Below are 12160 nucleotides of genomic sequence, written 5' to 3'. Positions count from 1 at the left end.
CAGGCGTGAGCCACCGCACCCGGCCTTGAAACATTTGTTTTAAAATAGTTGGCCAGGAGTGGTGGCTCATGCCTGTAATCCCAGCACTTTGGGAGGCTGAGGCAGGTGGATCATTTGAGGCCAGCAGTTCCAGACCAGCCTGGCCAGCATGGTGAATCCCCATCTCTACTGAAAATGCAAAAATTCGCCAGGTGTGGTGGTGCATGCCTGTAGTTTTAGCTACCTGGGAGGCTGAAGCAGGAGAGTTGCTTGAACCCAGGTGGCAGGGGTTGCAGTGAGCCGAGACTGTGTGACTGCACGGAGTGAGACTCTGTCAAAAAAAAAAAAGAAAGGAAGGAAGGAAGGAAGGAAGGAAGGAAGGAAGGAAGGAAGGAAGGGAAAAGAAAGAAAGAAGAAAGAAAGAAAGAGAAAGAAAGAAAAGAAAGAAAGAAAGGAAAGAAAGAAAGAAAGAAAAAAAATATGTGTATGGTATATATACCATTTTAATCATTTTTCGAAGTAAACATTGTGGCCATTACTTTACTCATGTATAATACTTTTTCACACCTTAATTATTTATCTTCATTTCCTGAGAAATGAAGAGAAGGAATGCTTTTGAGGCTATTGAGATGTACTGCTCAATTGCTCTCTGGGAAGATGTTGCCAATTTGCATTTTCACCCATGTGAAATGCATGTTCAATTTGCATGCCCACGTGAACACTCCTATTTCCCTGAATCCCAGTTAATGCTGGACATTATTACTTAAAATTGTTTTTCAATTTGAGAGACTAAAATGGTATCTTGTTTTAATATTTATTACTCTATTTCTGAGGCCAATATTTTTTTCACATTGTTGTTATCCATTTCTTAAATATGTTTTTCCTCAAATTCAGCTGGGGAATTTTCTTCAAATAAGAAATAGCACTGAATTGCATAATGTTCACTCTGTTTCACTTGTCCCATCTCTGCCTCTTCCTTCCCTAGAGATACTCAGGGAAGTTATTTGCTTGCACCAGCTTAAGAAACCTCACTTCACACAGTCCCAGTGTATCACACTTGAGCAACTGTGCAAGAAAGGACATAATTTAGTATTGCTAGGAAGTACATTTTTAGTAGTTCCTGTGCAGGTAGACGCAAACTGCTGCTTTGCAAAGATCTCAGGGATAGAAAAGCTGCTTTATTTATTTATTTATTTATTTAATTTATTTATTTTGAGACGGAGTCTCGCTCTGTCACCCAGGCTGGAATGCAGTGGCGCGACCTGGGCTCACTGCGACCTCCTGAGTTCAAGTGATTCTCCTTCCTCAGTCTCCCGAGTGGCTGGGACTATAGGCACCCACCACCACACTCGGCTAATTTTTGTATTTTTAGCAGATATGGGGTTTCACCATGTTGGCCAGGCTTGTCTTGAACTCCTGACCTCAAGTGATCCACACGCCTTGGCTTCCCAAGGTGCTGGGATTACAGGCGTGAGCCACAGCGCCTGGCCAAAAAGCTGCCTTTAAAAAAAATGTAGACAAGGTAAAAAAACATTACTATGTTAAATGTTTAAGCACTTGAGAAAGGAGGTGATGGATAAGTACTGAGTTTTATGTACCAGTAGCATCAGTCACATACTTTCCCTTTTTTGTGTTTGTTTTGTTTTTAATAATCTGCTTCTATTTCACATCTACTTTCTCTGCTGGTTTTTTAGATTAGATAAGCTGTCCTCGAAGACAGTCTTAGATTCTTAAAATTAAATCTTATTTTATTTTATTTTTTTGGAGACAGTGTCTTGCTCTGTTGCCCAGGCTGGAGTGCAGTGGCGTGATTTCAGCTCACTGCAACCTCTGCTGCCTCCTGGGTTCAAGCGATTCTTATGCCTCAGCATCCCATGTGGCTGGAATTACAAGTGCGCACCACCAGGCGCAGCTAATTTTTTGTATTTTTAGTAGAGACAGGGTTTCGCTATGTTGCCCAGGCTGGGTCTCCAACTCCTGAGATCAGGCAATCTGCCCGCCTCGGCCTCCTAAAGTGCTAGGATGAGCCACTGCGCCAGGCCTTAAAATTAAATTTTATATGTAATTTAAGAATAAGAATATTTACCATGTGCCCCATTTCTGTGCTTTTCTCCTGCTTCTTGGTCAGACTTGTAAATTTTCAGGAAATGGTCTGTTTTATGAATAACAGATTAGCAAACGAAACCATTGTCCTTTATTTTTTCTATTTCCATCTTCCAGATTTGGTGAAATTAGTAGCTTAAAAATGATACACATTGGAGAACTCAGTAAAGAATGAAGGATGAACTGCTACACAAGTAAGTCTTAAACAAGAAATTAATGTATAATCTCATTCTTAACCCTGTCTCTGTGCAGTCTTGGAAGTGGATCCTCGCACCGGTCATTCTTTATATCTGTGAAAGGATCCTCCGGTTTTACCGCTCCCAGCAGAAGGTTGTGATTACCAAGGTAAAGAATATGCACTTTCCTCTTGCTGTGATAAGAGTTACCTTCTATCAGACTACAGAACTAAATTTTTATGTTGTCACTCTGAAGGGAATAAAGAGGAACTTAGAAGCTGGGCACGGTGGGTGGTAGTCCCAGCACTTTGGGAGGCCGAGGAGGGCAGATCTGTTGAGGTCAGGAGTTCGAGACCAGCCTGGCCAACATGGCGAAACCCCATCTCTAAAAAAATAAAAAAAATAAAAATAAATTATCTGAGCGTGGTGGTGCCCACCTGTAATTCCAGCTACTTGGGAGGCTGAGGCAGGAGGATCGCTTGAACTGGGGAGGCAGAGGTTGCAGTGAGTCGAAATCGTGCCACTGCCCTCCAGCCTGGGTGACAGAGAGAGGTTCTGTCTCAAAAAAAAAAAAAAAAAAAAAAAGAAGAAGAAGAAGAACTTGGGTTTGGCATACCTCAGTTCCTCCAGCACTGGACAGAACTGGGAAAGAGGGACTTGGCCGAAATCATCAGGATGAGTCTATGTCAGAGGTTGCAAACAGGCAGCCTGGGCCAGAGCTAGTCCACAGATATATTTTGTTTGGTGCACACAATGTTTGTTTATAAAGTTGAATTGTTTGCCAACATTTAAAAATCTGGATGGAAGCTTTTGTTTGATTTTTTGAAAGCTATTTCTTGCTACTCTTGAAGAATCAGGAAACCTGATAACACTGTCATGGTTCCATATTGCAACCACTGTCTGGAGCTAAGTAGCTGCTGCCCTCTTTAGAGAGGACTTGTGTTTGTAGTTCACCACTGTCACCAGCCCTCCAGCTTCACTCATTTGCTTTATCTGCCTGTCCCTGTTGCCATTAGAGTTTGTCATCTTTGGTCTATGTGCTTCATTCACAGGTTGTTATGCACCCATCCAAAGTTTTGGAATTGCAGATGAACAAGCGTGGCTTCAGCATGGAAGTGGGGCAGTATATCTTTGTTAATTGCCCCTCAATCTCTCTCCTGGAATGGCATCCTTTTACTTTGACCTCTGCTCCAGAGGAAGATTTCTTCTCCATTCATATCCGAGCAGCAGGGGACTGGACAGAAAATCTCATAAGGGCTTTTGAACAACAATATTCACCAATTCCCAGGTAGGTCCTTGAGATCAGGAGAGTCCCAGACCAGGATGCAGACTGGCAGAAAAGAGAAAGCAATTCTTCGTTGAACCTTAAGTTTGGTACCATAGAATAGGATTATAATAAATATGCAGAAGTCAGCCATGGGAACAACTATGTTTCTGGGAGGATGTTTGAGGTTGGAGGTGGAGGGGAGTCTTCAGTTGCCCGTTATCTTCTGTCTTCTGCCAGGATTGAAGTGGATGGTCCCTTTGGCACAGCCAGTGAGGATGTTTTCCAGTATGAAGTGGCTGTGCTGGTTGGAGCAGGAATTGGGGTCACCCCCTTTGCTTCTATCTTGAAATCCATCTGGTACAAATTCCAGTGTGCAGACCACAACCTCAAAACAAAAAAGGTATAATCCCGTATATCACTTTTCATCTGGCCTGAGTCTGACAAGTCTATTGCCTTCTTGGGCTAAGCTCTTTACAATTGATAAGGAAGCAACCTATCCCTGGAGTTATGAGAATAAGTGATCACCTCTCTTGGCCAGGACATCTACTTCTACAGATTTATCATAAGAACAGGGTCTTCTTTTCAATTTGGAGTTTAAGATCACCCTGACCAAAGATGTTGGAAGGCTCGTTCCTAAGGAAGATTGTCAGAACTCTGAACATTCCTGCTGCCTAAAGTTTGCGGCTCTATAAATGTGATTTTTAAGGTCACCTAATAAGGCTATGTTCTCTCTTGCTGATTTCAGATCTATTTCTACTGGATCTGCAGGGAGACAGGTGCCTTTTCCTGGTTCAACAACCTGTTGACTTCCCTGGAACAGGAGATGGAGGAATTAGGCAAAGTGGGTTTTTTAAACTACCATCTCTTCCTCACCGGATGGGACAGCAATATTGTGAGTCCAAATAACACACTAATTCCCCTACTAAACATAAGACGAATGTCAGACGAAGATAGTGCACATGGATTAGAAGTTATTTCTTATGATTTCTTACCTGCCCTCACACTCACACACAAATTTAAAAGTGGTGGAAAGAAGAGGCAGCTATCAGGACTTGGTTTTTCTTTTCTTTATTCTTTTTTTTTCTTTTTGAGATGGAGTTTTGCTCTTGTTGCCCAGGTTGGAGTGCAATGGCGCGATCTTGGCTCACCACAACCTCCGCCTCCTGGGTTTAAGCAATTCTCCTGCCTTAGCCTACCGAGTAACTGGGATTACAGGCATGCACCCCCACGCCCAGCTAATTTTGAATTTTTAGTAGAGATGGGGTTTCACCATGTTGGTCAGGCTAGTCTCGAACTCCTGACCGCAGGTGATCCACCCACCTTGGCCTCCCAAAGTACTGGGATTACAGGCATGAGCCACAGTGCCCAGCCTAGGACTTGGTTTTTCTAACTTTTATTCCTCTGAATCCAGGTTGGTCATGCAGCATTAAACTTTCACAAGGCCACTGACATCGTGACAGGTCTGAAACAGAAAACCTCCTTTGGGAGACCAATGTGGGACAATGAGTTTTCTACAATAGCTACCTCCCACCCCAAGTAAGTATATTTTCCTCTAGTAAGATGAGTCTGCAGGGGCCATGTGTGGTGGCTTACTGCCTGTAATCTCAGCACTTTGGGAGGCCGAGGTGGGTGGATCACCTGAGGTCAGGAGTTCGAGACCAGTCTGGCCAACTTGGCAAAACCCCGTCTCTACTAAAAATACAAAAATTAGCCAGGCGTGGTGGCACATGCCTGTAATCCCAGCTACTTGGGAGGCTGAGGCAAGGAGAATCGCTTGAACCCGGGAGGCAGAGGTTGCAGTGAGCTGAGATTGCGCCATTGCACTCCAGCCTGGGCAACAAGAGGGAAACTCTGTCTCAGAAAAAAAAAAAAAAAAAAAAAAGATGAGTGCAGAGTTAGGATGTTAGGATTTAGGAAAGGTATTACAACATATTGAACACTCAAGATCTCTGGGGCAGAAATTTTTTCTGCCATTCTTAGATTCTTGGTGAAGACTGAGGAAATTTCATCTGGGGTTTTAGAAAAATAGGGTCATGATCTTGAAATTGATGAAAAGAGTTTTTTTTGTCCCAGCAAACTCCATTCAAACAGTGAGGCAAGTCGACCCACTTCTGATCTATACTACCAAACAAACTAGAGAACTGGAGCAATTCAAATGCATTTTTGCAGGGAGGGGACTCAATAATCTCTACTTAAAGTAACAAAGGTATTATCTAGTTTACTGGCCACCTGAGCTCAATCTTTCTGGAGGGTTTTGAGCATGTTACAGCACAAAAAACCCTGGTGCTATGAAATCAGCCATTCCAATGGGAAGGAGATGAAGCTGAGATTCCCTGAACAAGTAGGCAGGTGATGATCAATTCAATGCTACAAATATCCTTGATTACCTTTTTTTTTTTTTTTTTTTTTGAGATGGAGTTTCACTCTTATCGCCCAGGCTGGAGTGCAGTGGCACGATCTCTGCTCGCTGCAATCTCCGAATCCCGGGTTCAAGCGATTCTCCTGCCTCAGCCTCCCACGTAGCTGGGATTACAGGTGCCCACCACCATGCCCAGCTAATTTTTTGTATTTTTAGTAGAGATGGTGTTTCACCATGTTGGTCAGGCTGATCTCGAACTCCTGACATCAGGTGATCCACCTGCCTCAGCCCCCAAAAGTGCTGAGATTACAGGCATGATCCACCAAGCCCGGCCTTGGTTACCTTTTATAAGCTCAGCTCTCACCGTTCTAGAAGCTTTGGAGGTTGAAAGAGAAATAGGATATGGTTCTTGCCCTCAAGGAGCATACATTTGAATAAGAGATGCACACAATCACCTCAAAGCAGAATAATGCACTCCGTGAAAGAGGTTCATGGATGCTAGAGGGAAGAAAAGTCTATGGCCACATGGGGTGATTAGGAAAGGCTTCAGGAAGACAGTGGCTAGAGCACTTAGTGACTTGGATTCAGATGATCCTGGGTCCTCATCCTGGTTCTCTCCTTTTTTTTCTTTTTTTTTTGAGACACAGTCTTGCTTTGTCACCCAGGCTGGAAGGCAATGGTGCCATCTCAGCTCACTGCAACCTCCATCTCCTGGGTTCAAGCAGTTCTCCTGCTTCAGCCTCCCGAGTAGCTAGGATTACAGGTGCCCACCACCACACCCAGCTAATTTTTTGTATTTTTAGTAGAGACAGGGTTTCGCCATGTTGGCCAGGCTGGTCTCAAACTCCTGACCTCAGGTGATTCACTCACCTCAACCTCCCAAAGTGCTGGGATTACAGGTGTGAGCCACCGTGCCTGGCCCTTATTCTGGTTCTGACACTTTCTGGTTATGAGACCTTGAACTTCTGAACCCTCTGATCTTGATTCCTCATCTGTAAGACAAGGGTCATATTAGTGAATGCCTGCTCTACTCACTTGCAGGGTTGTTATGACAATTAAGTGAGACAATATATGAAAAAATGCTTTGTAAATTTTAAAGCAGCATATAAGCATAAAAGATGCTAATTATCATGTTGAATGTAACTGAAGTTTTGAGAGTATGAGGTTGTCAGGAGAGAGAGAGAGAGAGAGACTAGCAGGGACAGAGTACCAAGGAATGCTGCCTAGGTTACATGGGAAGGGAAAAAGACAAACCAGGGAAGAAATAGGAGTACACAGAGAAGTGGTGTCACAGAACCCAAGGGAGCAAATATTAGAGAAGCATGGTCAATAGTGTTGGAAGAGTAGCAGGGTCAGGAAATGTTTATTTAGCTTAAGCATATTTATAGACAGAACAGACCCCAGTACATAGAATAAAATAAATACATGAAAGAGGGGAGAGGACTAAGATGGCCATAATAAAAGATGGACAATAGTGTTAGCAAGGAAGTGGAGAAGTTGCAATCCTAGTACATTGCTTGTGGAAATGTGAAATGATACCACACCCAGGGAAAACTCTTTGGCAGTTCCTCAAAGTGTTAAACACAGTTTCCAGCCGGGCACGGTGGCTCACGCTTGTAATCCCAGCACTTTGGGAGGCCAAGGCGGGTGGATCACGAGGTCAGGAGTTCAAGACCAGCCTGGCCAACATAGTGAAACCTTGTCTCTACTAAAAATACAAAAAATTAGGCCGGGCGTGGTGGCTCATGCCTGTAATCCCAGCACTTTGGGAGGCTGAGGCGGGTGAATCACGAGGTCAGGAGATCAAGACCATCCTGGCTAACATGGTGAAACCCCGTCTTTACTAAACATACAAAAAAAACAATTAACCAGGTGCGGTGACAGGCGCCTGTAGTCCCAGCTACTCGGGAGGCGGAGGCAGGAGAATGGCATGAACCCAGGAGGCGGAGCTTGCAGTGAGCCGAGATCATGCCACTGCACTCCAGCCTGGGCGACAGCGAGATTCCATCTCAAAAAAAAAAAAAAAAAAGGTGAAAAAAATTAGCCAGGCATGGCGGCGGGCGCCTGTAATCCCAGCTACTCGGGAGGCTGAGGCAGGAGAATCGCTTAAACCTGGGAGCCAGAGGTTGCAGTGACCCCCAGATCATACCATTGTATTCCAGCCCGGGTGACAGTGTGAGACTCTGTCTCAAAAAAAAAAAAAAAAAAATCACATAGTTTCCATATGACCCAGCAATCCCACTCCTTGTTATACACCCAAGAGAAATGAAAATATATGTCTACACAAAAACTTGTGCATGATGTACATAGCAGCATTACTCATAGTAGCCCCAAAGTGAAAACAAGCCAAGTGTCCATCAATAGATGAATGGATGAGGCAAATGTAGTATATTCACATAACTGGAATATTATTTAGCTATTAAAAAAAGCAAAGTACTGAATCATGCTACAACATGGACAAATCTTGAAAACATCATGCTGAAAAACATCAGCCACCAAAGGCCACGTATTGTATGATTCCACTTATGTGAAACATTCAGGATAGGCATACCCACAGAGACAGAAAGTAGATAAGTGATCGTCTTGGGTAGGACAGGGTAGTTGGGAGGAAATGAGGACTGCTAATGTGGATGGGGTTTCTTTGCAGATGATGAAAATGTTCTGGAATTAGATAGTGGTGATGGTTGCATAACTTTGTGGCTATGCTAAAAAGCACAAATTGCACACTTCAAAGGGGTGAATTTCATGGTATAGAAACTATACCATAATTAGATTTTTAAAAAAGAGGGAGAGAGAAGGTATGAGAGAAGGAAGAAGACGGTGAGACCCAGAGCATAGTTGGAAAGATTAGCTTTGGCAAGAAAGAACACTACCTCTCCAGTAGGAGAAATTTTGAGGTAGGGATACGCTCACAGTGGATGGGTTTAATGGGAGCTAATACATACGTACTTGCTATGTGCCAGGCGTTTTTCTTCTTTTTTTTTTTTTGAGACGGAGTCTCGCTCTGTCGCCCAGGCTGGAGTGCAGTGGCGCAATCTCGGCTCACTGCAAGCTCCGCCTCCCAGGTTCACGCCATTCTCCTGTCTCAGCCTCTCCGAGTAGCTGGGACTACAGGAGCCCGCCACCACGCCCAGCTAATTTTTTTGCATTTTTAGTAGAGACGGGGTTTCACCGTGGTCTCGATCTCCTGACCTCGTGATCCGCCCGCCTCGGCCTCCCAAAGTGCTGGGATTACAAGCGTGAGCCACCGCGCCCGGCCGTGCCAGGCGTTTTTCTAATTTATTTACATGTTCTTATTTAATCCTTAAAACAACCCTATGTGGTGAGTACTATTTTTATCCCCATTTTACAGGTGGGAAAGCTGAAACAGAGAGAGGTTAAGAAATTTGCCCTTGTCGGGCATTGTGGCTCACGCCTGTAATCCCAGCACTTAGGGAGGCTGAGGCAGGTGGATCACTTGAGGTCAGGAGTTTGAGACCAGCCTGGCCAACATGGTGAAACCCCATCTCTACTAAAAATACAAAATTTAGCTGGGCGTGCTGGTGCGTGCCTGTAGTCCCAGCTACTCAGGAGGCTGAGGCAGGAAAATTGCTTGAACCTGGGAGGTGCAGGTTGCAGTGAACCGAGATCGTGCCACTGCACTCCAGCCTGGGGGACAGAGCAAGACTCCATCTCAAAAAAAAAAAAAAAAAAAAAAAAAAGAAAAGAAAAAAGAAAAAGAAATGTGTCCAAAGTCCCACAGGTGGGATAAATGTCAGAGCTGAGATTTGAGCCCAGACAACCCAGACAGACTGGCTGCACAGTCTGGCACTTACCCACTGCACTGTCCTATGTCTCTCATCTGTGTTCTCAAAACAGGGAAGGCTGAGTGCTGAGAGTGTTAAGGGCTGAGAGCATATTTGGGGTTTGTGCGCAGAAAAGGTTAAAAAACTACCATGAAGAACGTGGGAGTTAACAACCGAATTTTTATTCAAGGTTCTTGGAATTAGTAGAGGCCTAACAGAGGCAGTTTCTCCATTCTATCATTGCCGCATTCTAGCCCTTACTATTGTTCTGTTCCTACAGGTCTGTAGTGGGAGTTTTCTTATGTGGCCCTCCGACTTTGGCAAAGAGCCTGCGCAAATGCTGTCACCGATATTCCAGTCTGGATCCTAGAAAGGTTCAATTCTACTTCAACAAAGAAAATTTTTGAGTTATAGGAATAAAGACGGTAATCTGCATTTTGTCTCTCCTTTGTATCTTCCGTAATTTACTTGGTCTGGTCAGGTTTGAGCAGTCACTTTAGGATAAGAATGTGCCTCTCAAGCCTTGACTCCCTGGTATTCTTTTTTTGATTGCATTCAACTCCGTTACTTGAGCTTCAGCAACTTAAGAACTTCTGAAGTTCTTAAAGCCCATGGATCCTTTCTTGGAAAAGTAACTGTAAATCTTTCTGGACAGCCACGACTGTAGCAAGGCTTGATAGCAGAGGTTTGGTGGTTGAGTTTTACAACTAATCCCAGGTGATTTTATCAATTCCAGTGTTACCATCTCCTGAGTTTTGGTTTGTAATCTTTTGTCCCTCCCACCCCCACAGAAGATTTCTAAGGTGACTTTTTAAATAAAAATTTATTGAATAATTAATGACAAAACATAACAATAAACATAAATAATAAACAAAATTACCGAGAACCCCATCCCCATATAACACCAACAGTGTACATTTTTACTGTCACTTTTGATATGGTCTTATCCAGTGTGAACAGCAATTTATTCTTAGTTTTGCTCATCAAAAAATAAAGGATTTTCTTCTTTGCTTGATGAATGAGTCTTTTGTTACTTCTTTTTGGGCTCTCCATTTGGGAAAGAAAATCTAGAAAGTATGCTAATTGTAATTGAAATTGTATTATAATTGCAAGTCAGCTATATTGTCATCTTGTATTATTCTGTTAAAAGCGATTGTGAAAACTTGAACTCCATGTTAGGATGACTTATTTAGTCAAGAGGAGCTCTTTATCACTATTAAGGGAGTTTATTAATGTCTAGTTTAAAAAATAACAATTTATAATTTTCATAGATTTTTGTCGACTCTTACCTATATCACTAAGGAATCATTCAGCTAATAACATAAGCAAAATGCCTTCATCCTCTACCAGAATGCTTTTTATTTCTGCCATCTACCCAACCTCGGCCTACAAGGACCACACTGGCTCTGGGATGTTAGTCATCACAGTGAATCACTAGGAGAAAAGCCCAGGGCTCTTAAGAGAGAAACCTCACACTTCATTGTGCCCAGACAATTCAACTCATTATAGATTAGGAGAATGGTTCTACTGAATTAGCATTATATTATCTATTTTTTCTACCATTATGTGACCAAGAATGAACAAATGGTTGTTTCTAATAGTTTAGGAACCTCTATGGCTTGAGGGATAAAACTGTTTTTGTTTTTTGGTTTTTTTGTCACTAGTCTGAGCACAATAAAGGTAGGTCATGAACTCACGGTGGCTAACCATGTTTCATTTATTACAACAGTAAAACAATACTGATGGTTGTTTACATAGGGAGGGATACCACTGCTGTTGCCAATTTGTTCACCCGGATTTCAGCTAATTCAGGTTTAATAAGGCTTTGGGAAAATCCACAATGAAACCCTGAAGACATGATTCTTATTAGACAACTACTGACCAAATGACAACTTCATCTTCAATGACCTTGATTTGGAATCTTGAAACTTACAACGAGTTCCTAATGAGAAAGGCATCACTCTTGGTCTCTACGTCTAAATATATTGACACACTCACTTCAAGATATGATGGCTGCCAAAATCAATATCCCAAGGCTTCAATATTTATGGGAGTAGGCATAAATTCATGATTTATTATATTCATGGTAATGAATATAATAAATCCTATGCATAGCCAACATCCAAGTTGAACTGGGGATGAGCAGGATACACAGAAAGCTCCTCACCTGCTTTGAGCAAGTTTTTCTTGCAAAGTTGTAATATGAAATACCTTAATCAGCAAATTTCTTATAAATGTTTATATGAGTAGAAAATCCCTCAATTTCATTGTCACTCAAAAAGTTGATTATCTTTGCATTCTTTTGCTTGACATGTAAGCAATATGCTATTACATTCTCTAAGCCTATGCCAGGCTTTTAATTCACCTGACCATAATCCTAACCCAGGGGATAGGATTCCAAGAATATAAATTGGCTCAAAAGTAGTTCCAGTAGAACTTTACTGATTTTTAAGGCAACTCTTAACCTCTTGAGGTTGGCCTGATGGAGAGA

The 12160-nt window shown here is 42.7% G+C and overlaps 1 protein-coding gene across 3 annotated transcripts in view; it reads left to right on the top strand.

Moving 5' to 3' along the window:
• The window catches only part of NOX1 (NADPH oxidase 1), a 31271-nt gene extending 19142 nt beyond the window's left edge, over positions 1-12129 (top strand). For 2 of the 3 annotated variants that reach the window (XM_003276445.3, XM_004092470.3), the window contains 6 exons: positions 2335-2427; positions 3311-3546; positions 3763-3925; positions 4271-4417; positions 4937-5061; positions 9950-12129. In XM_003276445.3, coding sequence (XP_003276493.2) covers positions 2335-2427; positions 3311-3546; positions 3763-3925; positions 4271-4417; positions 4937-5061; positions 9950-10076 — 891 coding nt within the window. In that variant the 3' untranslated portion in view covers positions 10077-12129. The remainder of the gene's footprint in view (positions 1-2334; positions 2428-3310; positions 3547-3762; positions 3926-4270; positions 4418-4936; positions 5062-9949) is intronic. The other variant, XM_003276446.3, reaches the window with a different exon arrangement.
• The last annotated feature ends 31 nt before the right edge of the window (positions 12130-12160 follow it).

Source organism: Nomascus leucogenys, chromosome X (assembly GCF_006542625.1).
Source record: "Nomascus leucogenys isolate Asia chromosome X, Asia_NLE_v1, whole genome shotgun sequence".
NCBI classification, from domain to species: Eukaryota; Metazoa; Chordata; class Mammalia; order Primates; family Hylobatidae; genus Nomascus; species Nomascus leucogenys.
Note: the sequence above shows the minus strand (reverse complement) of the source record. Positions and strands in the feature narration are given on the sequence as shown.